The following is a 27942-nucleotide window of genomic DNA, read 5'->3' as shown; positions in this document are numbered from 1 at the left end:
TGGCTCAGTCGGTTAGGCCTCTGACTTCGGCTCAGGTCATGATCTCATGGTCCGTGGGTTCGAGCCCCGCGTCGGGCTCTGTGCTGACAGCTCCGAGCCTGGAGCCTGCTTCCGATTCTGTCTCTTTCTCTCTTTCTCCACCCCTCCCCTGCCCATGCACTGTCTCTCTCTGTCTCTCAAGAATAAATAAACCTTAAAAAACAATTAAATGAGTGGAACAGAATAACAGAGACATGCCTTTAAAGGACTCCCTCAAGTGCGCGGGCCCAGGAACAAGTTAATATGTTTGTACATAACTCAGATCGTTTCTCTTCTGGCCTCACCTTTGGTATGTTGCAAAACTCCTCCCAAACTACTTAGACCTTCTGTCAACATGCAGCTAGCTGAACTTTTCTTCTGCCGTCTCCAACCGCTGCCCACTTTATTTTCATGTGTTTTTCTTTTTCATAATCTTAATACCCAGAGAAGGGGTTCCTGTCAAAGGAGTGCTTTCTGCCTTTTTGAACATTGATTAGACATTAAGTCTACTTGGTATAATCTTTCATGGTATTTTTGGCTCAGCAGTCCTGTTGTCCCCAGAATGTAGAGCTGTCTTACAGTTTTGTCTTTGCCCTAGTTGTGTCTCCCTATCTTTCCCTCGGTGTCTAACAGACCAGTCTAATTTCCCCTGGATTTGCTAGTTTAACTGTTTTATTTTAAAATCTAGCATCGATTTCATTTCTTCACGCTGATCAATAAATATATTCCCTGAACTTTCCTGGTGATCAGTGTTGACCATTCAGTATTTCCCTACCTTTCCCTGATTTAAAGTTTTTAATCTCTGTTTCAAAAGAAGCATATTTCTAATGTTTCCTTGATGATCCTTTTTCTAAATTTCATTTCTCATTTATGTTATTTTGTTGCAACCATAAAATAATTGCAGATGCTTATATAGCTTTCTAAAAGCTTTCCATGTGTTACTCCTTAAAACAGCCCCCCACCTCCCCCCTCCAGAGTGGGTACCATTATTCTAATTCTATTTTAGAGATGGGGGCTCTGGGTAGCTCCTGGGTAGCTCAGACGGTTAAGCATCCAACTTCAGCTCAGGTCATGATCTCATGGTTTGTGAGTTCGAGCCCTGTGTCGGGCTCTGTGCTGACAGCTCAGAGCCTGGAGCCTGCTTCGGATTCTGTGTCTCCCTCTGTCTCTGTCCCTCTCCTACTCGTGCTCGGTGGCTATCTCTCAAAAATAAAAAATGAAAAGTAAAAAGTTAAAAAAAAAGAAAGAAATGGTGACTCTGGGACACAGAGAGGTTAAGTAACTTGCCTAAAAATTTGCCAGGACTCTACTGTGGCACATTGGCTGGAGTCCATGGTTATAACCACTATGTAATATGACAGGATAATAGTAATACCTGTTACTATTATAATTCTTCAATAAGCCTAGTAAATATCCAGTGCTCCAGTCCCCTTATCAAAGGATAACAGTCCATAACATGCGTCATTATTGCATGCAGGAACAGTCTCCTGTAACCCCTATAGACAGCTCTGGCTTGTGTGTTTCATGTTCTGTGTTGTCATGTTATTTCCCAGTGTCTTTCCCCCACGTCTTTTTACTTGAGTCACTTTGTTTACATTTAATTATCCAAGGTGGAAAATACAACTTCCCTTATTTCTGTTTGCCCTCATTGAGCCTTGGGGATATTACTAATAAGGTCTGACCAAAAAGTTACAAAGGATTTTTAGGGGCACCTGGGTGGCTCAGTTGGTTAAGCAACCGACTTCAGCTCAGGTCATGATCTCGCCATTTCTGAGTTCAAGCCCTGCGTCGGGCTGTCTGCTGATAGCTCAGAGCCTGGAGCCGGTTTCAGATTCTGTGCCTCCCTCTCTCTCTGCCCCTTCCCCACTCCTGCTTTGTCTTGCTCCCTCAAAAATAAATAAACATTAAAAAAATTTTTAAAAAATGTTACAAAGAATTTTAACTCCTAGGTAGGGAAAAAAATAGAAAAGCAACCTATGATTTGAATAATGTGGAATTTGTGGTTTCTCTAATCGTGACTGTTGCTGACCCTGCAAGTGGATGTTGCAGTTCTGTGTGCGTTACCTGCGCTGTGTCCCCAGTGTTTCTGTCACTGAGGGACAGTCTGATTCATACCGATTAGCACCCAGGTTGAAGCCTTCTCTTTGCTCGCCTCTTAGACTAAGAGGCTTCCGTGTAGAAATTGTCAGGTGAGGCCATGTGCTCTGTCAGAAAGCTGTCCGGGATCCTTACCCATGCGTAGAGCAGAGATGTAAAAGAGAAGTCCTTTCCCAAAGCTGAATAGTGCCCACATGTGCAGTGACAACTAGGTTCCCTCTAAACCCACATACGCCTCGGTGTTCTGAGATTATAATTTTTATTTTTGCAAAACACGCGTGACTGTGGTTGAGAAAACACTTTCTGGAGAGGGCGTGTCGGCATCGTCTCTCCATTCTTCACTGGTCTTCCTTGCCCCACACTAGCCCCCTGTGCCTGAGCGGCTGCTGGTCTGGTTCTGTATATATTTTGCTCAAATGTGCAAGACTTACCATGAACTCGTGCCTACCGAGGATGGGGCGAGATCCCTAGGCTCGATTCTTCCTGGTATGTGACGTCAGGCCAAATATAGCACTTCTGTTCCGTGGTTTGTTTCCGTACAGACGCTCAACAAGTTTTGTTCAACCTTGGACCACCCTGCGCATGACCCATGGTAGCACTCGGATGCTTCCAGTACCATGAGGTTCTTTCCAGACATTTTATTACACCCTCAGAGATCTTTCTTTCTCATGAACCCTATAAACAAAGTTACAGCCACAAAAGTTTTAAGGCAAATAGCTAAATATTTCACGTATATTACATATAGGGCTTACACCATTAATTTTGAATTTTGTGTATGACCCCCACAGAAATAGACTAAAGCCCACAAAAATTCTTGTTATTCAGTAAGTCAAAATGTTCCCTATTGAAATTAAAGCACAAGTAAAGTAATCCTGGAACTAAGAAATCTACATTTTCCATCTGTGTTCTATCATCTGTCTTCCTACCTTAAAAAATGTATTTTAATATTAAAGTTTCCAGATGTAAAATATGCCAAAGTAGCTATTTTATATAGTCTTCACAATAATGACTCTTGTTATATTGGGTAAACCTATCATAGGCTTATTTAGTTTAAACTGAAGGTGTATACTAATAGTCCGTTTATATTCATTCACTTATTCAGTTGGCAAACATGAGATGGGGCTCCCTGGGCCAGAGTGTGATGGATGACCAGGAAGCAGATTTCAACACATGTCTGCTCTCCAGAGCTCGTTCTCCAGTGGGAGATTGAAATGAGCATAAATTATTTTAATACAGTGTGATCAATCCTACAAAGAAAGAATAATTCATTCTAGGGTGTTGGTAAAATCCCACTGAATGAGGTGACTTTCTGACTTTGCAAGATGATTCCCATTTTGCAGCCCCAGAAGAAGGGAGTGTATTTTAGTCTGAGAATAACATGTGAAAACATGGAAGGTGGGGCAGAGCCGACAGGCTCCCCCTGAGCCTGACAGGCCTTGACTGCCAATGATGTTACTGCCTAGAACAGTGCCTGGTAGCTACAAAATAAATGTTTGTAACGTGCAAATGTATTGTAAATATATGAGCACCTAAGCATATTTATAGTATGTAGTTTGAAGTAAGAGTATATTTTAACCGTCCTTTGTAGGAGGAGTTGGTGGGAGATGAGGCAGTAGAGGAGGGTTGGGTCATCTAGGGAAGGAGCTGGCATACAGGGGAATGGGCTTTGACCTTAGATGGAACTGGAAGCCAGAAATTCAGAAATGAGGGAATTTTTTAGCTTGGACTTAGACTTGGCTTTTAGAATGGGCCGTGGATCAGAGAAGCAGTTACATGTATAGATACAAAAACGGTATTGTATATTCAGTTTGGGAAGAGTTGAGTTGGAGGCACTTGGAGACCATTCTGGTTGAAATGTCCATGAGATGATTAGGAAGTGGTACTTGAAGTCAACTGGGAATAGTTAACCTGAGTTCTTGTTGCCCCTCACTAAGCCATACCATACATAGTCCTTACGTAAACTCTTACAATTCGGGTGCTCTGTGTGTGGGAAAGGGTAGGTTTGTTTATGCTTATCCTAAATTTTATGAAATGAGGGACACCTGGGTGGCTCAGTCGGTTAAGCGTCCAACTTCAGTTCAGGTCATGATCTCACAGTTTGGGAGTTCAAGCCCTGCATCGGGCTCAGTGCTGACAGCTCAGAGCCTGGAGCCTGTTTCCGAATCTGTGTCTCCCTCTCTCTCTACCCCTCCCCTGCTCTGTCTCTGTCTCTGTCTCTCTCTGTCTCAAAAATAAACAAACATTAAAAAACATAAAAAAGAAGCTCTGTGTACTCATTTCCTACAATTCATGAAATATGGGAAGAGAAGTATCTTGATCCAGCAGCAACCAGCACGAGCACTCTGGTGTACTAACTCCTGGTGTTTTTTTAAAGTACGTATTTTATACATAACATATTTGACATAGTTGCAGTCATAATGCATATCCCATTGGGTGTCTACTCTTGAAAGTTTACATTATACGTTGTGTATTTTGCATGTTCTTAAAATTTTCACTAAAATCATTTCTGTAAACTTATTAAAACTTACAAATTCAGGTTGCTTTTTCTTATTAGTTTGCATATGTGTATGTTTGACAACGTATTGTATATTCTGGTAATATGGTTATGATCTACCAAGCTTTAAATTTTTTCCTTGAGAATCTGGCAATAAGTGTTATGCACTGTTCCCATTTCTGGGTCTTATTCAGTGTATTTAGAATTCAGTAGTCAAATCATCTTTAGTAAAGTGTTGCCATTATAATATTTGTTAAGCCTTGTTCCTCTGTCTCTTTTTTCCAGACATATGTTGGCATGATTTACATATACACACAATAGAGTCCTTCTAGCTGGTCTTTTTTTTTTTTTTTTGAAAATGAATCTTTTGCTATTTCCAAATTGTTATCTTTTAGGAATTTCTTACCACAAAAAATAAAATTTTTTATTTTTATTTCATAAAACATTTGCTGTTAATTCCAACAGTTGAAAATAAAAGTCGTTTCCTCTGACCTTTCACTATCAGACTTGAGGTAGTCAATCCTTTTCGACTAAGTAGATTATTTGTTGGATATGATGTAGCAGCATTAAAGAAACATATTTGATTGAATGTTAAGCCCCAAACTCTGGAAGCCTTCTATTAAAGTCTGCAGAATATGAGAAGAATCAGATTTATTTTCGTATGGCCATTCCTGCATTTTGTGATATGTGCTGTGCATTTTCAAACTCTAGTCTTAAATCTTTTCTCATATGTTCAAGGTTTTGAATGCTGTTGGTTTTCACGCGTATTTACTGACAAAGAGAATTTATTTTTCTTGGTCTTTTACTTGCCAGGAAATATATGATGCTCTATGGACCGTAGGGCTCTGACTTCGCAGCCTCAGCCCTACCTCTTTAATGCAAAAGCAGCCATTGAGGAAATGTGAATAGATGAGTGTGGAGACACAGTACAACTTTCTTTTTTTTTAATTTTTTTTAATGTTTATTTATTTTTGAGAGAGACAGAGTGCGAACGGGGAAAGGGCAGAGAGAGAGGGAGACACAGAATCTGAAGCAAGCTCCAGGCTCTGAGCTGTCAGCACAGAGCCTGACGCGGGGCTCGAACTTACAAACTGCGAGGTCATGACCAGAGCTGAAGGCGGACGCTTAACTGAATGAGCCCATTTGCAAATATGGGCAGCTGCCATGGGTTCTGCAGTAATAGGTAACAGGGAACAAACAAAGACGTCAGGCTAAAATATGACCAATCTACTAAAAACGCTCTTCCCTCTCTATTATTTTAGTTTATTTTAGCTCAGAATGAATGAGTTTTATTGCTCCATTTTTGATACCAGAAGCTTTCAGTTTAAGTACCCTTACAGAAACATCTTTAACTACCCATCAGCTTGTATTATTTTCTCCTATCTTGGATTTTTAACTGGCATGGATTGTTGGAACACAGAAGTCGATTTCGAACTACACCAAAAAATGAACTCATATTTGGGTTGTTTTTTTTTTTAACTGAACATACATTCATATGTCAACAAATTAAGTCATTAGTGTAGAAATTAGCATTAATAGCCCTTGTCCGATAATGGATTGGGGTTTGGATCAAGTATAAGTTGTGACAGCCACGTTCGACCATTACTTCCACATTCTGCCATTTGTAAGCCTGCGCGCTTTTCTTTTCCAAGAAAGTGAACTCCGCTGGAGATGTATACGCCTTTCTGCGGATTTCCCTTGGGCCCTTCGTGACACCTTGTATCTCTCAGATCACATTTTCTCAGTGTTCTATCTAATTACTACAGGTGGCCTGCACTCTCATTAGGGACAAAGCAAGCTTGCTCGGAAACCATGAATACGTATGTACACATTCAGCTTTCCAAATTCACACTAAACATTCCGATCCAAAAATTATTTTCTGTTCTCTTTCTTAAATTTTAAGATAAGAAAGGGTAAATTCCATTTTATCTTAAGATACCGCCATCCTTAATCAGGTTTTGTATGTTGTATAGTTCTCTGTATTTTTGTATTCTGTTGTTTTGCCAACTGAGAAACGTTTTCTGCCATTTACCTCCAGGGGAATGTAATGATCTGTGTGGGTTAGAATGCATTGTTGTAGGGTTATATATTTTTTTTAAAAAATTTTTTTTTAACGTTTATTTTATTTTTGAGACAGAGAGAGACAGAGCATGAATGGGGGAGGGTCAGAGAGAGGGAGACACAGAATCTGAAACAGGCTCCAGGCTCTGAGCCATCAGCCCAGAGCCCGATGAGGGGCTCGAACTCATGGACCGTGAGATCGTGACCTGAGCCGAAGTCGGCCGCTTAACTGACTGAGCCACCCAGACGCCCCTGTAGGGTTATATTTTTAATGCTGGGAAACTTCATAAGCTGGTCCTAACCTACCATCTACCTGTACTGTCCTCTACTTGCTCGTACTCCAGGCACCCCAGGTATGCCCACCATTCAAGAATTCACTCAGCCTTGTACCACCTTAACCTTCCTGTCTGGAAAATGGTCATGAATGTGTTCTCTGAGGCTCCACTTAAGGATGCTTTCTTTTGTACCTCCCCAGGCAGAGTTACCTGCTTACTCTGCTAACACTGGCTTTTCCTCATTAAACTAGGACTTCATCATCTTTAGTGATCAGTCCCCTGTCACAAACATCACCTGTCCCTTATCAGAGTGCCTTGTGACAAGCACATTGAGTGCGTAATAATTACATTTTGCAGAATGAACACATGAAGGAAAGGTAAGACACTGCTCATCGCAGACTCTTTAATCATATTTTCTTTCTTGATTTTCTCTTTAGGTATTCTTGAAGTTTTGCACTGTGTGTTAGTAGAAAGTCCAGAAGCCCTAAATATTATCAAAGAAGGACACATTAAATCCATAATCTCCCTTTTAGACAAGCATGGAAGAAACCACAAGGTAAGGGAAGCATTTTACTGCCATGAATGAACTCTGGCATACTTTTAAATACATTTTTAAAATAAGACAACTTATAAAAGGCGTTTCAAGTGATTCATGAGTATTTTTCATTTCTCAATTGCAATCAAAATATTATTTAGCGCTTATTTTTTTTAGCACCAATGGGGCACCATGCAATTCTCAGTTGGTATGTAAGAGAAACTTGTAAAGTCCACTTGTGAGTGGACTCATGGCTGCCCTGCTCAAACGGCTGGGTCAGAGGGAATGTGTTTGTGTTCACAAAAAGTGCTGGGATACTTGAATCTGAGAAGGGACTTAGTCAGCTGGAAGTGATTGCTTTTTTTCAGGTTCTGGACGTCTTGTGCTCTCTCTGCGTCTGCCACGGAGTAGCAGTCCGTTCCAACCAGCATCTCATCTGCGACAATCTGCTGCCGGGAAGAGATCTGCTTCTGCAGACACGTCTTGTAAACCACGTTAGCAGGTAGATTCACAAGGACAACGTCACCAAATAGGCGGCATAACAGAGCGATTCATGTTCTGGCTCTATAGCTAAGGCATCGTACGGTCCATTTGTTTTATTAGGATATTTTACGTATTCCCCCAGCGAATAGTGCAGTTTTTCTATCAGTCAGATGGTATAATAATCATAATCACAATCATAATCATAATCATAATCATAATAGGTGAACCAAGCAGAATATGCATTTACCCCAAAGATGTAAGCTTTCATCCACTCTCATGGTTCTCACTGATGTCCTTGGGAGCGGGCTGGCCTTTATACAAGGACAGAGTTGTATATACTTATGTTTTGTACTTTCTTAGAATATGAACAAAAGCACTACACTTCAATGCCAGTGTTGAAGTGGCCACTGTGTATAATAAAAAAGTTGAATCGGGATGTCCAACATATGATAAATACCATAAAAAAAAAATAAAGCTGCGTTTTTGGTTAGCTATTCCCTCCAGGGTTATCGCACATCCCTTGACTACTGTATGCCAGACACTATTCCATGGACTTTCTATGTATTCCACACCGTGTTTGTACAAGGTTCAACTAGTCCAGCGGGGTACCGTTATGTGCATTCCGTAGATTAAAATGTTGGACTGGAAATAGAGCTCAAGTCTAACTCTGGAGACTGAGCTCTTAAACACCGAGCCATGCTGCCTTCCTTATACAAAGTATAATAATAGTAATAATAATAATAATAATAATAATAATACAGATTACAATTAAGAAAATAGTATGTGTGATAGTAATAATTTTGATATACTGTATCTAGCAGCTATCTGGGAACTGTCCCCCACCTTACCCTGTTTGAAACAAAAATGTAGGGTTTGGTGTATATTTCTATATTGTGTTTTTTTAACACAAGTGATTTAAGAACTTTCTGAGTGGCTGCTTGTATAATAGACATGCTGTTATTGAGAGGTATTTCCTGAGATTGTTGCTAATCTTTACCGTTCACATAGGGTCTAAGTCCCTCAGGAAGCAGAATTAAATGCATCTCCCTAGAAATCCCTCTGCCCTCAGCGAGGCATAGAGAACAACAAAGCTGATTATCACTCTGGTTCCTTTACCAACAAGATGGCTTGCTTCAGCCTCGTTCCCTATCTGACACAGAGCTTAGTTAGGGAAAATGTCTCAGTGTCCTGAATTAATAATGCCGTGGATCCAAAAGGCCTGTGATACTGAGTGTCCCATCTTGAACATGATCAGTGATATGAAATGTGCAGAAGAGCAACGAAGAAACCATAATCTTAGACTCCTGAGCGATATTTCCAAGTAATCCGAAAAGCAAGCACCAGTTACCGACTGTTAACTCTAAGGCTGGCTGTCACCGCCTACCGCATCAGCGACTTAGTAATTTTGTAGTACTGGAGGAAAACATATATTTAACGTATTGCATCTTGGAGAAAGGTTTGTCCGGAGTTTCTCATGTGCTGTTTGTCTCTCTTTAAAAGCATGAGACCCAATATTTTTCTGGGCGTCAGTGAAGGGTCCGCCCAGTATAAGAAGTGGTACTACGAGCTGATGGTGGACCACACGGAGCCGTTCGTGACTGCCGAAGCCACTCACCTGAGGGTGGGCTGGGCGTCCACCGAAGGGTACTCTCCCTACCCTGGAGGCGGTGAGGAGTGGGGTGGCAATGGAGTCGGAGACGATCTCTTCTCCTACGGATTTGATGGCCTTCACCTCTGGTCAGGTCAGCACCCTCTGTGTCTTCCCCCCCCCCGCATCCGCATGAGAAATCTGTTGCCCTTGCTCTGTGTTTCCGAAAGCTTTCGGTGCTGTGTGTATAATCAAATACGTTTATTATTCAGAAATTTAACATGGAGGGGCGCCTGGGAGTGGCTCAGGCGGTCAAGCGTCCGACTTCGGCTCAGGTCAAGATCTTAGGGTCTGTGGGTTTGAGCCCCGTATCAGGTTCCGTGCTGACAGCTCGGAGCCTGGAGCCTGCTTCGGATTCTGGGTCTCTCTCTGTCTCTGCCCCTCCCCCATTCACAGCCTCTCTCTGTGTCTCAAAAATGAATAAACGTTTAAAAAATTAAAAATAAAAAGAAATTTAACATGGAAACAATGAGTGAGAATGTTAAATGAAACTCAGAGGGAGAGAAAGAAAACTCTTACAATTATAGTACATTTCCGAAAGACTGTACCGTTGATGAACAGTGTGTTAGAAAAGTGGGGTTTGATTCACAAATCAAGTGCAAAAAAGAAAAAAAAAAAACCAAATGTATGTGTTTCCTACTTGCTTTAGCAGGTGTGTGCAAAGCTTCAGCTTCCGATATAAAAGCCAAAGAACAGATCCCAGAAAATAATTGGGAGAAATAGACTAAGTTCCACCTCCTGGTAAATCATGTTACGTCAGGAATCCGTCATCTGTGAAGTGTCTTGTGAGGCGTCGGTTTATTTTTATTATCTTATTTATTTATTTTTAGCATCTATTTATTTTTGAGAGAGAAAGAAAGAGCACGGGCGGGGGAGGGGCAGGGAGCGAATGGGGGACAGAGGATCCGAAGTTGACTCCGGGCTGAGAGCAGAGAGCCCAATGCGGGACTCAAACTCATGAACTGTGAGATCGTGACCTGAGCCAAAGTCAGAAGTTTAATAGACTGAACCAGCCAGGCGCCCCAAGGAGTCAGTTTATAATCAAATGACGCTTTGTGTGGAACTGTTTAAAAATAAATAGATAGTTCATTTCGCCAGCTGTCAACCTGCACTCGGATGGTTGAGTGTACGTTAAACGTGATATTCATATATTAATGCTTTAGAGTTCTTTTTTTTTTTTTTTAATTTTTTTTTTTCAACGTTTTTTATTTATTTTTGGGACAGAGAGAGACAGAGCATGAACGGGGGAGGGGCAGAGAGAGAGGGAGACACAGAATCGGAAACAGGCTCCAGGCTCCGAGCCATCAGCCCAGAGCCTGACGCGGGGCTCGAACTCACGGACCGCGAGATCGTGACCTGGCTGAAGTCGGATTGCTTTAGAGTTCTAATAGCTTATAAAAACTTAAAAGTTGAATTAAATCTAAGAGTTTATGGTAATGGGTTTGTGAATGAAAGCACTTTGTGCAGCTGTAGTTTGTCATGAATACTTACTGATTTTTTTTTCCTTTATTCAGTGCCAGTAGCTTAGAAGTCTGGAAGACCTGAAGCTGCATTTCGGATATTTTTTTTTTTTTTGGAGTCTTTAAGATTTAGTATAAAATTAATACATGATCAAAAACTCAAATAGTACAGAAGTGAAAAGTCCCTAATACCTCCTTCCCTTCACATCTACTTCCTAAAGGCGTCCCCCGTTAAATTTTGAAATACCTTTCTGAATTTCTCTATTTATAAACAAGCATACGTCTATAAGTGGCAGGCATGATTATTTTCAGGAAACCACATTTAGGAGTGCAAAAATATAACTGAAGAAAAAGAATATCTTAAGCAACAACAAATAAAAAAATAACATCTTAGTCTTTGAGTACTAGTTATATCAAGTGGCAGAAAATATTTGTCAATGCAAGGGAAATGCAGGCATTTCAGGGTTTTCTCTGTCAAGTAAGGAGCTTGGCTGAGATTTTTCATCCTAACGTGGGGGCCTGTAGTTGGGGCCCAGGGAGCAGTGCGCCTGTCTTGACACGCAGTGGATTGTTCTGGCCCGACTACAGTCAGAGCTTCTGTTCCTGTAGTATGCTTTTCCTGCTGACCACACGAAGGCAATGACCACTAAGTGCAGAAGGCCTAACAAACATAAAATAGGGGTAATGTCTCTCTCATAATACATTTTCACTCTCACCCTTCAGTTTTACTATCTTCTCTCTTTACTTCCTGGTATGCTTCCGCATGACTTGGGTACTCAGTTGAATGAATGAAACGTGTTAACTTGTTTTCCCAGTACACAGAGATTAGGGGAGAGGGGAGATTACTCTGATAAAACAATGCTGAATTGGTTCTAATTATTTTAGCCGTATAATGCCACCTTACCATTTTCATTTTTGCATTTAGCTTGAAGCTTTTTCTTTCAACACACAAAAAGAACCCAGTGCTCCTGGAATTCCTGTGATGCATTATACTTTTTATTATGCAGTCTCTGTTAAAGAAAACAGCAGCAACAACAACAACAAAAATATTCAGTGAACCTGTGACCATATATCACTGAAAGGAGGATAGGTTGTAGAAGTTCAGGAGAAAATCATTTGAACCTTTATATCAGGAGAAAACATTCAATTGCTTTTTAAATGGCAAGGAAGTACGCACTGTGTCTTGCCTGTAGTTGAAAGGTGTGGGTTTTTTTCAGCTACTGGGATCTGTCAGTCAACAACAAAAAGAAATAAAAGGCATCCCTTAGTAAGGAAGAAGTCGAACTTTCACTGTTTGCCGATGACATAATATTATATATAGAAAACCTGAAACATTCCACCAGGAAAAATACTAGGACTGATACATGAATTAAGTAAAGTCACAGGATACAAAATCAACGTGCAGAAATCTGTTGCATTTCTGCACACCAGTAATGAAGCAGCAGAAAGAGAAATGAAGAAAACAGTCCCATTTACAATTGCACCAAAAGCAGTAAGATAAAGCTAACCAAAGAAATAAAAGACCTGTACTCTGCAAACTGTAAAAAATATGAAATAAATTTAAGATGACACGAATGGAGAGACATTCTATGCTCGTGGAATGGAAGAGCGGATATTGTTAAAATATCTGTACAACCCAAAGCAATCGCATTCGGTGATATCGCTATCAAAATACCAATAGCATTTTTTCCACAGAACTAGAAGAAAAAAAATCCTGGCATGTGTATGGAATCAGGAAAGACTCCAAATTGCCAAAACCATCGTGGAAAAGCAAAGCAAAGCTGGAGATATCACAGTTCCAGACTTCAAGCCATATTACAAAACTGTAGTGATCAAAACTATATGGTACTGGCACGAAAATAGACATATAGATCAGTGGAACAGAAGAGAACACCCAGAAATGAACCCATAATTATATGGTCACTTAATCTTCAACAAAGCAGGAAAGAATATGCAATGGGAGAAAGACACCTCTTCAACAAATAGTGTTGGGAAAACCACACAGCTACGTGCAAAAGAGTGAAACTAAACCACTTTCTTTCACCAGATACAAAATAAATTCAGGATGGGTTAACGACCTACATGTGAAACTTGACACATCAAAAATCCTAGAAGAGAGCACAGGCAGAAATTTCTCTGACACCAGCCATATTAAATGCTTCCTTTTTTAATTTTTTTTTTTTTTTTTTAGCATTTATTCATCTTTGAGAGACAGAGACAGACCGTGAGTGGGGAGGAGCAGAGAGAGAGGGGAGACACAGAATCCGAAGCAGGCTCCAGGCTCTGAGCCATTAGCACAGAGCCTGATGCGGGACCCGAACTCACTAACTGCGAGATCATGACCTGGGCCGAAGTCGGATGCTTAACCGACTGAGCCACCCAGGCGTCCCTTAAATGCTTTCTTAATTTTAGATTCAGAGTCAACAAAGACAAAACTAAATCAGTTGGCTTCTGACTGATTTATTAAGGTCAGAGTCATAGTAATTCAGATCATTTTCTTGGGGTTACGCTCCTATTCTTTTTAATAGTGAAAGTAGAATTAAATCTGTGATTTCTGGTATAGAGCATGTTCTCTACCGCTCAACTTTCTGTAATTAAAGACTGGTGATGTCTTCTGGAATGAGAATTGGGCTCATCAGCAAAAGTTTGGAGCTGTGTCTTCACTTATTCTTTTCCAGTTTAAACTTTGCACAGAGTTGCTACATTCTGTGAATGCAGAACTGGGTTTTCGGCATCCAAGTCCCAAGTGTTTGTAAGGGAGGGCCAAAAGTGAGATGAGTCTCGGAGCATTTAAATACGGAAGTGTGGAGGAATGTCATAGAAGAGTGGAGGAGAAAGATGGGTACAGATTTCCAATCCAGGACTGGTAAATCACACTGCTGCTGTCTTCCTTTGTGGCTAATGCGGAGGACAGGAATGTAGTTCTAATATGGATATGATAGGTTTGCTTACATGAAACCTGAAAATGCTTCCCAGTGGATTCAACAGTGTGAGTGCCATTTAAATTGTGGACCTCAGGTTGTGCACTAGTGATCCTCTCTGTCTTTCCTTTTTGTTTCAGGCATCACAAGAGAGTTTGCCATGGTGACTTTTAGTCCTCAGCATTAGCATAATAACGTCCCTCAGTCTGAGCAGTATATTTGGTGTATAGTAAATATCTGTGTAATAACATTTTCACCTTGATACAAAGAAGGGTATAGATCTTTTGACGTGAGTTACATTGCTTTTATATGATGTTTTTAAAAAGCTCCCTTGGGGCACCTGGGCGGCTCAGTTGGTTAAGCATCCAGCTTCGATTCAGATCATGATCTCACAGTTTGGGAGTTCAAGCCCTGCATCGGGCTCTGTGCTGACATCTTGGAGCCTGGAGCCTGCTTTGGATTCTGTGTCTCCCTCTCTCTCTGCCCCTCCCGTGCTCACGCTCTTTCTCTGTCACTCTCTTTCAAAAATAAATAAACATTGAAAAGCTCTCTTTAGGGAATTCTAAAAGTACCACTTGATAATGAATTTATTGCTTGCAGATTTGATTACTGATAAAAGTCAAGACTTACACAAAATTTAAAAAGTCTATATCTTCTGCCAGTGGCATTTCAGATATGCTGCTGGTAAAAAATTTGGCATGCTGGAAATTCAAAAAAGGTCTTATAAAAATGCAAATCTTGTATCATGACATCTATTTTTGTCTTTGCTCAAATTGGGAAATTTTGTATGCATTTATGAGCATGTGTATTTGAGAAAGCCTCACCTTCTTGTCTGCCTGTGTGCCCACGGAGACTAATTAGCAAAGGAGTTTTGACATAGTCAAGAATGAGCGTAGGCCACAGGTTGGCTGGGGCAGGAAATGACATTTATCAAATAATCATTTCACGCCTCAACTTGCATCCTGCTGTATTTAGGAAGCCAACCAAGATCTTGTGTGAAATCAATTGTAAAAACAAACCAGTTGGTATATACTTGCCTCTCAGCAAACAGTGCACGAATGAACACATTTTCTGCTTTCATTATCCTCATATATTTTTATTTTATAAAACAAAGGGGATTTAATATTTGGCAAGGGGACTGACATGCAAGTCCTGGTGTTCTTTTAAACCATTAATTTAATCATTATTACAACTCTGCAAGGTTATGGCATTTGGCTTTATAAGAAATCAAGGTCTACAGAGGTTATGTAATGGGCTGATGGTCATACAGATGGTAGTTTGTAAAACATCTGTTTGAACTCAGATCTCTCCCTGGAGCTTTTTCTCTGACATCATCATGTTATCAGCTCTGAGATGATTTGTGCATCAAATGCCATTCATCTCCATGCAGAATTCTCTGCATATGAGAAGGCCCGTTTTATAGTAAAGATAGCAGCATGGCTTCCCCCAAAAAGCAACAGCTTTTGGACAAAAGATTTAATATATAACATTAAGAGGCATTCAAGACTTATTCTCTTCCAGTATTGTGCATTGATTTGTCACTACCGATTCAGATCTTTGGCTCTGAAGATGATGCTGTGAGGAAAAAAAAAAAAAAAGAAGTCACCTCTGTTACTGTTTTTCCTCCATAGGTTGTATTGCACGTACTGTAAGCTCACCGAATCAACATCTCTTGAGAACTGACGATGTCATCAGTTGCTGTTTAGATCTGAGCGCCCCAAGCATCTCATTCCGAATTAACGGGCAACCTGTTCAAGGAATGTTTGAGAATTTCAACATCGATGGCCTCTTCTTTCCAGTTGTTAGTTTCTCTGCAGGAATAAAGTTAGTATTTCTGTGTGTTTTTTGGTCTGTGTCCCTTTTGACTTCTCATTCTTTCACAGAAGACTCTGTACTGCCATCACCCACGCTTCCCTAACCTTCTCTCTCACCCCTGGGGCATCTGCCCCCGGGGCATTTTGCTAGTGCCTTGGAAGAAGAGGTAAGATTCACCCCAGAGGGGCATCTCGAGGGGCTGAATGCTCTGTCCACCTATTCTGCCATTTAGACGGAGCCATCTGCTAAACCTCTCCCAAATAGTGTTCTGGAATATTTCAAGGCAATTTAAGTTTACTTTTTATTTAATAAAGGAAAATGAACTATATTATGTAAGAAAATACCACTTATTTTCTTATACTTATTTTCATCAGTTTTTCTTTTCTTGTCATCATCTTCCCCCACCCTACTCCAAACCCCCTGATTCTACAGAAACTAAATGGATTTTTTTTTTCATCAGGTTGAGATATCTCCTCTGTGTTACCCTCTACCTGTTACACTTGTAAATTATCTTCCTGTGATCAGCTGGGTCAAGATGGTTTCTTCTAACTTTCTGCCTTCTTGCTATTACCAGATGGAAAGAGATAAATGATAATTCTTTGGAGTTCTACAAAGAACACTTTAACAAGCATCGGTCTGTTGTGATAAGGGGCCACGTTGTCACCTATTAATATATGCATATAGCTAACTAATGAGAATGGCTCTCTTATTACGACTGGCCATCGAGTTATTCTGGTTATTCTTTCCATTTGAATTCTATCCACATGAATAATTCATGGTTACAGAAGCACCATATTGAAGAGGGGACAGAGAAAGCATGAATTATTAGCTATCCACGCACCAGTGACCTTTGCTGGTGTATTCATACAAATTGTATTTCTTTTTATAATTTTTAAAATTTAAAAATTTTAGTTTTAAAATTTTAGTTGTCCTCATTTTTTGCTCTTTGCTTTTTATTTTATTTACTAATTTATTATTCCTGTTATTTGTGGCCTAGAACTGAAGCAGAGAAATTAGAAAAAAAATTGCAAGGAAAAGGAAATTTTAATTTTCCTTTTTTTAAAAAAAAATAATGTTTATTTATTTTTGAGAGAAAGAGAGACAAAGCATAAGCAGGGGAGGGGCAGAGAGAGAGGGAGGCACAGAATCTGAAGCAGGTTCCAGGCTCTGAGCTGTCAGCACAGAGCCGGACGCAGGGCTCGAACTCATGAACTGTGAGATCATGACCTGGGCCGAAGTCGGATGCTTACCTGACTGAGCCACCCAGGCACCCCTGATTTTATTTTGTAAGCTGAGCACCCCATCATTTAGCTATGCTTCGAAAAGTGTTGTTCAATGGAACTTGGATTAAATTATTTTTGATATAATCATTTCGATGTATAAAAGATTTTAGTAAGACTTTTTTGTCGTCGAATAAGAAATAAGGTTACCTTCTTTCTTTTACAAATGAAATATCATTTGAGTTCCCTTTAAGGAATTTCACTGAGAAGTTGGACGCTGGAAAGTGACTTTTTTTTTTTTTTTTTTTTGAAATCAGACCTCACCCAGTCCTGTAATTGAAAATACATAGATATTTAGATAATGTCTCCTCTTTCTCAGTTGACTGTTTTGGCCCCTTGAGACATTCAGTGACCCATTACTGTGTACAGGCATTTCATTCCCAAAGGAGTCTGTTGTGTGTGATTTTGCTATTTCTTCAGTGAATGATAGTTTTCCCTGACCCAGCAACATCGTTTAATCCATTTTTTCCTGTGATCCCAGTTTATCTTTTGTGCTTAGAGGCTCTTAGGCTCTATGGCACCCACATTATGATGGTGCTTGGGGGAAAAGTGTGGTGTGTGATAAAGTTAATTTTGTGCTGAGAATTTACTCCTCGTCTTTTGCTGATGAGGCGACTTGCTATACACACCAGAGCTGTCACTGACCCTGGCACGCATCCTTTTTAGGGTACGCTTTCTGCTTGGGGGGAGACACGGAGAATTTAAATTCCTTCCTCCACCTGGGTATGCTCCTTGTTACGAAGCTGTTCTGCCAAAAGAGAAGTTGAAAGTGGAACACAGCAGAGAATACAAGCAAGAAAGAACTTACACCCGAGACCTGCTGGGCCCCACGGTTTCCCTGACGCAGGCCGCCTTCACACCAATCCCTGTGGACACCAGCCAGGTACGCGGAGCAGGTGTAATGGCAGCCACTTGTACCGCCACACTGTTGTACTGTTCTCATGTGCCATGGTTTTCCGACGCTTTTGTCCGCAACCCTCAGGAATGCATCTGACAGTCATACGATTCATGTGTATAATTGAAGCACGTTTCATAAAAACAATGCTTACCTTTACCACTTCCTCTCATCTATTTTCCGTTTGATTTGATTCTATTTTTTTTAAGGGTGGTCTCAAGCCACTACATTGATTTCCTGATGCACTAATGTGGGTCACACCTGGAGGTAATGGATGCTAATTTTAGGGTGTAGTTTTTTTTAAATTTCTCCTCCCATCTCGATACACTATTATTTTAAAGCAATTTAACTGAACTTTTTCTTAGGTAGAGATTGAGATTGTGGGCTTTGAAGTGAGTCATAGCACCCAGGGTCAAATGCTTTCTTTGGGACGTTGAGGAAGTTACTCCCCTCGTCGATTAGGATCCTAAGGGTATGGTTAATAAATAACATGTTAGCACAATACTTTGCAAACAGGCACCCAAGAAATATTAGCCTTCATTCTTGCTTTTCTGTTTCATACATGTGTACATATCCCAACACAGACAATGAATTAACTAAATATGGCTCTATCTTGACACTGAAGTAACTTCAATAAGGTTAGTTAGATATTCAAAGTTTGTATTACTTTCGAAGATCCAAGGGATTGCTTCTAGATCCTGAAGTAGAATTAATACCAGGCCTCAGAGGGTCCAGTTGTTTGGCGAACGCTTGCTTAGCTCCTGGCATCCTCTTTTCTGTCTCGTCATGCTGAATTTTTATATTATTTAGTAAAAGGAGCAAGCTTTGTTCATGCCTAAAGCTTACTGTGTGTTGTTTCTGGCTGCACGGTGGCAGGATAGGTGTGGTGCTTCCAAAGTGTGGTAGTAAACACGATTAGGAGGATGGAACTGGGCCGGGAGGGACGGTTGGATTCTGCGGTGAGAACACATTGAGGATTTCCCGAGACCTAGAGTATCTCTACCGTTGTGGGGAAAGGGAGCAGTGACAGCCTGCATTTCTGGGGCAACTGCCTCATCAGCGAACGTTGTGGGCAATCGCCTGCCCTCTGTTTGTGGAGGGGACTGGCTGTGGGGTGACACAGAAGTGCGTCACCAGACCAACCAAGCCCTCTCCTTGAAAACCATTCGTGTTCTTTGTGAAGAGGTCATTAAACTTTCTCTTTTTAAAATATTTATTTTTGATAGAGAAAGTGGGGGAAGGGGAGAGAATGGGAGACAGAGGATCTGAAGCAGGCTCTTGCGCTGACAGCCAAGGGCCCAGCGGGGGCTGGAACTCATGAAACGTGAGGTGATGATCTCAGCTGAAGGGTGCTTAACCGACTGAGCCACCCAGGCACCCCTAAACTTCCTCATTTTAATGAGAGCATGTAAAGATAGTTTTCCTTTAGAAGCTCATACTTGGAAACCAATGAGAGTGGTAGAGTAGAGTTAAGGGAAAACATACATCACTACAATCAGATATGTACAGACTCAGAGAGCCTATGGATTATCCTTTGGCCACTGAATCGCCTTCATTCTGGCCTATGGGGAATGGCCAGGTTGGTTTAAGAACTTTGAGGTGATTTCTCTTTTAATTGATGCACACTTTGGTAGCTATATCCCACGCCCATGAAGGCATCTTTCTTAATGGTGACTGCCCCCACCAACACTCTCTTTTCCTTCTTCCCAACTTCTCATATATTCCCTTGGAAACATAAGCTGTCCCACCCAAAGTCTCCAAATTACCTAAAAAATGTTTAGCTATACCTAGTTATATTTTAATAACTACATTAGAATGTTTAGAACCTCGTTATATTAGTTTTGATGGTTTACAGTGGTTTTATTTGGTTCAGCTCACTGTGAGGATAGTTAGCACTGTTTTATTGCATTTGTTTCTGATGTGTTTCTTTCTTTCTTTCTTTACTTCTTTCTTTCTTTCTCTCTTTCTCTCTCTCTTTCTCTCTCTCTCTCTTTCCTTTTCTTTTCTTGTAATTTTAGATTGTGTTACCTCCTCACCTGGAGAGAATAAGAGAAAAACTGGCAGAGAATATCCATGAACTCTGGGTTATGAATAAAATTGAACTTGGCTGGCAGTATGGTCCGGTAAGTAATTTTGAAATTTATTTTCAGACTTGTTAATACATCTTTCTGAAAACCTAACTTTTTCTCACTCATCCTGCTATGTGGCAACATGAATCGATTAGATTGATTTTTCCCCTTACATATTAGTTTTTGTCCAGTTTTTCATTACGAGAGGGGACAACATTATTGGCGTGTCTGTTGAAGGATGGCTTGCTTGCATAGACAATTGAAAAGTTGTCATTCTTTAGGCTGAAAGTTATATTTTTAAATCAAGGTTAACATATACAGACAATAAGCATTGATTTCTAAGCCACTTGGAAAAAAAAGAAAAACCTCGTTGAAATTGAGAGTGAAAGCTGAAAATGAAAAGAAATCAGTCATTTTTCTTTTCCCCTCCCTGGTGTTTTACTTCTTTTAGTCTTAACTGTGTGTAGCGGTCAGTACGGAGCCTGTGGGCAGAGGGTCATAGTTGATTTCATAGGTGGAAAATAGGCTGAGATACAATGATTGAATATATTTCCAACTTCGTATTTAAAGATCTCCATTTATAGTTTGTCAGTAGAATTTAGATTAAGGAGAAAAAGCACTTCCTATGCGATTCCATGTATCCTAGACTTATTTTTAGCAGGACTGTGGAAATACTTTTATTTGTATAATGTTATTAGTCTAAATATCCCAAAGATTGTACTTTCTTATATTTGACTGAATATAGAAATGGGTGTATTCATTCTGTCGTAATTTATCGCATTGAGCTTTATTTTTTTTAATTTTTTTTAATAATTTTTTTTAACGTTTATTTATTTTTGAGACAGAGAGAGACAAAGCATGAATGGGGGAGGGGCAGAGAGAGAGGGAGACACAGAATCGGAAGCAGGCTCCAGGCTCCGAGCCATCAGCCCAGAGCCCGACGCGGGGCTCGAACTCACGGACCGTGAGATCATGACCTGAGCTGAAGTCGGACGCTTAACCGACTGAGCCACCCAGGCGCCCCTATCGCATTGAGCTTTAAATAAAGAACATTTAGGATTAGTGTTAGTGGTGATACCGCATGATACCCCATGTTAGCGGTAATGCTGTATGATACTCTACTTCCTCACATTTATGTATTATTTAGATGAATACATTTTCACTTTCCATTTTCACATACAATCTCGCAGGTTCCTGGATTAAATTTTCACAACAGTGTGCTGGGCTATGTGTTATTTCAGTTTTACGGGTGATGATGTCTCCTCTGAGAGTCCTCACAGAGGGAAGGGCCTTGAGAGCAGTCACAGGGATCGTCAGGAGCTAGGACGGGGATCCAGATTTTCTAGCTTCTAGTCTGGAACTGTTTGCGCTGTAAGATCTGCCGAGGCTCTTGACAGTCCCTGAGGTAGGAGATGGTGAGTTTCACAACTGTGTGCCTGGCAGTGGGGAAGGAGAGACATGATTGCAAGACGTGTTTTAGAGTTCAAGTATCGGATATGGATAAGAGAGGGAGGGAAGTCTGGGCAGATTTTTGGTTTTAGCTTGGACCTTTGAGAGGACAGTAGTGTTATTCTCTGGTATAGATGATAGAGGGGAAGAGGACATAACGTAAATGGGGAGTAGAGTATCAGGACTTGGACACATTCACTTCTACTTTTATGTTTAGAATTCATGTAAAATCCTGTGATTCTAGATTTCATTTCCAGAGTCACACATTTAGTCAAGTACATATTGTATATGCTTTTGCCTAAGTCCTGTTCATTTGTAAAGATCACTAGGAAGAAAAAAACAATATGTTATTTTTAACATAGTGATGCCTGAAGAGTTTTTTAAAACAATTTTTGCTCACGTTTGCACACTTTTTATGTGGCGTTTCTAGAACCTGGTAATTATTCCCATGGAGTAATTTGTACCCTAACAGCATATGACTGTCATCTAGTGCTACGATGTACCAATGCCCGTTTCACTTGGGTCTCCAAGAAGATTAAAAAAAAAAAAAGTAGTAATGTCAGGATCTAGAACAGATTTCTTACTAATTGATTCCTAAAGTCTTGAATTTTGTTTACTCTTATTGCTAATATACACTTTTAAGGATTAATGTGAAAAGTGCCTGTATTAGGCTGATTTTGTTAAGGTGAAGGAATGATTTGCGTTATCTGGAGGTTGCAGCGGGCGAGATCGACAACCGGAACCATCTTCAAAGATCAGTCATGTTGCTGATTGACGTCTCCAGTTCGTTTGGCTCTAAACACATAAAATGACTATACATGAAAACTAAATCATCACTGCACCTTCTTACATAGAATTCATTTCAATTTACAAAACATTTGTTAAGTGCCTGTCACGTGTCAGGCATGTTCTAGGTGCTGGGAATACAGCAAAGAACAAAAGAGAACAAAATCCCCGTTTCTTTGGTCTTACTTTCTAGTGCCAGGAGATAGACAATACAGTAAAGTATCCGGTCCGGCAGACCAGAATTTTTTAGCAGGTGGAATTTGTTATGGAAGAAAAAGAAAGTGTAGGGTGAGCGGGCAGATGGCCGCATTGGGAAGGTGGATAGGATAAACCTGGTTGAGAAAATAAGATTTAAACAAATGCGGGAGGGGGCTGAGGGGGCGAGCTGTGGGTGTCCGGGTAGAGCAGGCATGGGACCTGGGGCCAGGAACTGTGACAAACAGAACAGGGGGCCCAGAGAACGCCAAGTTTTACCACTGACCTCAAACATTAATGTGCCGGGGGGGGGGGGGGGGGGTTCCAGGGCAAATTTGCTAGGGTGATGAGCTGGGGCTTCCTTCTTGCTTTCCCCCTCCACTTTCCCCCTCCACTTTCCCCCTCCACTTTCCCCCTCCACTTTCCCCCTCCACTTTCCCCCTCCACTTTCCCCCTCCACTTTCCCCCTCCACTTTCCCCCTCCACTTTCCCCCTCCACTTTCCCCCTCCACTTTCCCCCTCCACTTTCCCCCTCCACCTACCCCCTCCACCTACCCCCTCCACCTTCCCCCTCCACCTTCCCCCTCCACCTTCCCCCTCCACCTTCCCCCTCCACCTTCCCCCTCCACCTTCCCCCTCCACCTTCCCCCTCCACCTTCCCCCTCCACCTTCCCCCTCCACTTTCCCCTTCCACTTTCCCCTTCCACTTTCCACCACACAGACGCGGCTTGCCGTTGCTAATGTCTGATATTGGAGACTATTACATGAGGATTTTCTGCCCTGTTTCAGGTTAGAGATGACAATAAGAGACAGCATCCGTGTCTGGTGGAGTTCTCCAAGCTACCGGAGCAGGAACGCAATTACAATTTGCAGATGTCGCTTGAGACCCTGAAGTGAGTTTCTTAACTTTTCCTGTTTTCCTATCTGCCTTACGTGGAACAAACAAGGTATCGATATAGTTTATAATTCAGCGTTGAAGTTAGAACTTTTCACAATGCACAGGTGGATTGGATCAATATTTGTTGGGAATTAGACTTTGACCTTGTCATTTTATGTCTTTATAAAGTATCTACCAAAGAGCATCCTACAGATGGGTGTTACAGAACACAAGGGCTCTGTGATCAGATATAGTGCTGCTCAGAGTGTGGGCCATGGACCAGGTCAGTCACAAATTGTTATTGATTTGTGACAAGATAAGAAAAGCTACTAACAATAAGTGTTTAGAAACTTTTATACCAATTCAAGGGAGCAATTTTATGTCTTACTGAATAATTTATAAACAGTAATTTATAAATAATTTACAAAATGGAAGCTTGTATTTTATGTCTTCATTAAAAAAAATTAATTTTCTCGGGGTACCTGGGTGGCTCAGTCAGTTCAGCATCTGACTCTTGATTTCGGCTCAGGTCATAATTTCATGGTTTGTGAGTTCGAGCCACATTCAAGCACTGCATCAGGCTCTGAACTGACAGAGCCTGCTTGGGATTCTCTCTCTCTCCCTCTCTCCCTCTCCCTCTCTCCCTCTCTCCCTCTCTCCCTCTCTCCCTCTCTCCCTCTCTCCCTCTCTCCCTCTCTCCCTTTCAAAATACATACATACCTACATACATACATTTTAAATTAAAAAAAAACACATGATTTTCTCTGACAAGTTTTTTTGTATTTTATCAGAGAATCAGACCACTACAGGCTAGAAATTAAAAGAAAATTGGTCCTTCATCACAGATAGTTTGAGAAACACTGCTCTAACACATTTTAAAGATGCCGAGTTAAAATAATTAAATAAGTTTTTATTTTTTACTGATGGATTTTCCAGTACTATGAATCTTGAAATTGGGGTGGATTCCATTTATATTTCCCCAAATTATTGAGCTATACCATCATTTTTCAGAGGATATCTCAGGACCATTTGCCACACTTTGAGAAAGGCTACTGTAGACTGTTTGCCTGCCATCTTAAAAAAAATTTTAGGGGAGCCTGGGTGGCCCAGTCGGTTGAGCGTCCGACTTCAGCTCAGGTCGCGATCTCACCGTCCGTGAGTTCGAGCCCCGCGTCGGGCTCTGGGCTGATGGCTCAGAGCCTGGAGCCTGCTTCCGATTCTGTGTCTCCCTCTCTCTCTGCCCCTCCCCCATTCATGCTCTGTCTCTCTCTGTCTCAAAAATAAATAAACATTAAAAAAATTAAAAAAAAAATTTTAGTGTTTATTCATTTTGGGAGACAGAGAGCGAGTGATGGAGGGGAAGAGAGAGAGAGTGAGACACAGAATCTGAAGCCTGAAGCAGGCTCCAGGCTCTGAGCTGTCAGCACAGAGCCCGATGCAGGGCTCCAACCCGTGAACCATGAGATCATGGCCTGAGCTGAAGTCGGACACTTAACTGACTGAGCCACTCAGGCGCCCCTTGCATGTCATCTTTAACGGCAGATGTGCTTTTCAGTGACTGCCAATTTCTGTCATGAAATGTGCCACTTAACCATTGCAAACGAAAGAATGAGGTGGTATAAAATAAAGGAGGGAGAATAATGTTACGTTTTAATACAGCAAAGTTCAGAAAATATTTTTGAAAGCACTGTCATGTTTCTTTTATTCCTTTTCTGTCCTTGATGACCCTCTAGGACTACATTTGTTCAAATGGGTCACTTAATTCTAATTCATGCTTATAGTAGGCTTATATGCTGCGTCCGTTTTTGTTTCAGTTTTGTGAAGGGTAAGGAGTTACTTCCGTTGAACCGATTTTACCAAGGATTCAGAACATAAAACTTAACCACCTTGTCACACTCTAGGTTTTGCGTTCAAGTATATTTCTTCAAAGAGGTGATAGTAATTAACATTATGGAAATTAACATATTGGGCATAGAATGAGTTTAGGTTCTACTATTGATTTAAAAAGAAAGGGAAATATGGGGCGCCTGGGTGGCTCAGTTGGTTAAGCGTCCGACTTCAGCTCAGGTCACGATCTTGCGGTCCGTGAGTTCGAGCCCCGCGTCGGGCTCTGGGCTGATGGCTCAGAGCCTGGAGCCTGCTTCCGATTCTGTGTCTCCCTCTCTCTCTGCTCCTCCCCCATTCATGCTCTGTCTCTCTCTGTCTCAAAAAAAAAAAAAAAAAAAAAAAAAAAAAGTTAAAAAAAAAATAAAATAAAAAAATAAAAAGAAAGGGAAATATATACAAATCAAGTAAGTTGAGAACCCACCAAAGATAAAAATTCGCAGCATGTGCCGGTGATAAAGAATGCATAATGCATGGCTGTGACCTGTGTACCCCGTGTTTGGGATGCCCTGCCTTCCTTTGTATTCTTGATGAGAGGCTTGTACATTTCAATAAGTAATTCACAGCAGCTCACCATTTGCCCATCTTTTACAACAAAATGTTTTATTGAAAGGTCATGGTCGAAGATAATTTAGTTAAATTTGCAGTACACTCCCTATAATTTTAGTGATTGGCACCTCGGCCAGCTATTGCAAAGGGCGAATCCTGGGAAGCAGTGAGGTGGAGAAATCTCTGTATTTGCATTTAGTGTGTTGAGTTTGACTGCATGTAATCTGATCTCATTCCTAAGAGCCATTGGTGGCTGGTTTGATTAATCATCAGAGTGCATGTACCATGGTGCTGTTGCCCATGGTGAATGCTAATGACCTTTTTCATGAGCTAATTCTCAATAGTTTATGGTTTTACAATGAGCTGATTTAATCTATTTCTTTAAAAAATTTTTTTTGAGTGTGTTTATTTATTTTTGAGTGAGAGAGATACAGAATGTGAGCTGGGGAGGGGCAGAGAGAGAGGGAGACACAGAATCTGAAGCAGGCTCCAGGCCCCGAGCTGTCAGCACAGAGCCCAACACAGGGCTCAAACCCACAAATGGCGAGCCCATAAACTGCAAGATCATGACCTGAGCCGAACGAAGTCAGATGCTTAACTGACTGAGCCACCCAGGTGCCCCTAACCTATTTCTTTAAAAATTTACCTTATACCGGAAGAGGCCCCACCTCTCCAAAGTTTGGCCCAATCTCAGTAGTTTAGAGAAAGCACAGTAGTTTCTTTCTGTATTTTCTTTAGTCCTTTGTTTGAAAGTCTTCAGAGCAAAGAAGGAGAGAACAACTTTGACTTTGGTTGGTATAGGTTCAAGCACTTGCTGTTCTAAAGGAATCTTAGATTTTTCTGAACCTTAGATTTTCTTCCCTCATTGAAATGGGGGTCATAGTGCATCTACCTTGTGGAATTGTTGTGGGGACTAAATCGTAGAATACTGATGAAGCCTTGAGCACTACATGTCTGACACGCCATAAGAATATCATGGGGGTGATTAACCCTTTATTCATTTGAATTCTGAGAAGTGCCAAGTAACAGAGAAGCAAAAGATTACTCCAGCATATCCCTTATTTGGGGTTAAAGGGTTATTTTAAGTGAATTTGAATTTTGGATGCTCTTCTGTGAATTTTTTGTTGTTGTTGTGCCAATTGTTGAGAAAAGACAACGTCAGATTTGATAGTCGTCTGTGTACTGTAGAGTTCTGCAGACTTCTGGCACCTTCTCTCAGGACGGCACAGTGGTTACAGCATGCCTGCCAAGCCCTGTCCCCAATTTAACCAGTGTTCCTAAAATCTTAGTTTCTGATTTATTCCCAGTATTTTCTGAATTCCAGATATTAAATTTTTTTAAGCTTATGTATTTATTTTGAGAGACAGAGATGCATGGGTCGGGGACAGGTAGAGAGAGAGGGAGAGAGAGAATCCCAAGCAGGCTCTGCACCATCAGCACGGAGCCCGATGTGGAACTTGAGCCCATGAAACCGTGAGATCATGACCTGAGCCAAAACCAAGAATCAGATGCTAAACTGACCAAGTCACCCAGGCACCCCGATCTTAATTATTGAATAAATGACTTATGTTTGGGAAGTGAAAGTTATAATGATTTTTAGTCAACATAGTGTATACTTGCATAGAATCTTTCTTTGGAAGGGGCGCCTGGGTGGCTCAGTTGGTTAAGCGGCCGACTTCGGCTCAGGTCATGATCTCGTGGTCTGTGAGTTCGAGCCCCACGTCGGGCTCTGTGCTGACAGCTCAGAGCCTGGAGCCTATTTCGGATTCTGTGTCTCCCTCTCTCTGACCCTCCCCCATTCATGCTCTGTCTCTCTCTGTCTCAAAGATAAATAAACGTTAAAAAAATTTTTTTTAAATAAAAAAAAAGAATCTTTCTTTGGAAGTCAACAAAAATCGAGGAAGACTATGACAGTGTTTTTCTTCTGGTCAAGTAGTTTTTTCCTTAAAATTATTTTTGGGAAATGTGATTTGTTTGCATATGTATGTAGCGAGGGATGAGATGAGGAATCGGGACACAGGGACACCAAGGGGAGCAATATGGAACCAGGGGAGAAAAGTAGCAGTTAAGAGAAGAGGAGTGATTTTTGTTTAAAAGAGCATATTTCCTGGGCGCCTGGGTGGCTCAGTCGGTTAAGCATCCAACTTCAGC

The 27942-nt window shown here is 41.0% G+C and overlaps 1 protein-coding gene across 1 annotated transcript in view; it reads left to right on the top strand.

The window, feature by feature from the left end:
• The window catches only part of RYR2 (ryanodine receptor 2), a 765551-nt gene that overhangs the window by 421649 nt on the left and 315960 nt on the right, over positions 1-27942 (top strand). The window contains exons 18-24 of the mRNA XM_042907783.1: positions 7383-7501; positions 7849-7982; positions 9464-9705; positions 15624-15816; positions 17754-17970; positions 20001-20105; positions 23271-23374. Coding sequence (XP_042763717.1) covers positions 7383-7501; positions 7849-7982; positions 9464-9705; positions 15624-15816; positions 17754-17970; positions 20001-20105; positions 23271-23374 — 1114 coding nt within the window. The remainder of the gene's footprint in view (positions 1-7382; positions 7502-7848; positions 7983-9463; positions 9706-15623; positions 15817-17753; positions 17971-20000; positions 20106-23270; positions 23375-27942) is intronic.

This window comes from Panthera leo, chromosome D2 (genome assembly GCF_018350215.1).
Source record: "Panthera leo isolate Ple1 chromosome D2, P.leo_Ple1_pat1.1, whole genome shotgun sequence".
In the NCBI taxonomy this organism is placed as follows: Eukaryota; Metazoa; Chordata; class Mammalia; order Carnivora; family Felidae; genus Panthera; species Panthera leo.
Note: the sequence above shows the minus strand (reverse complement) of the source record. Positions and strands in the feature narration are given on the sequence as shown.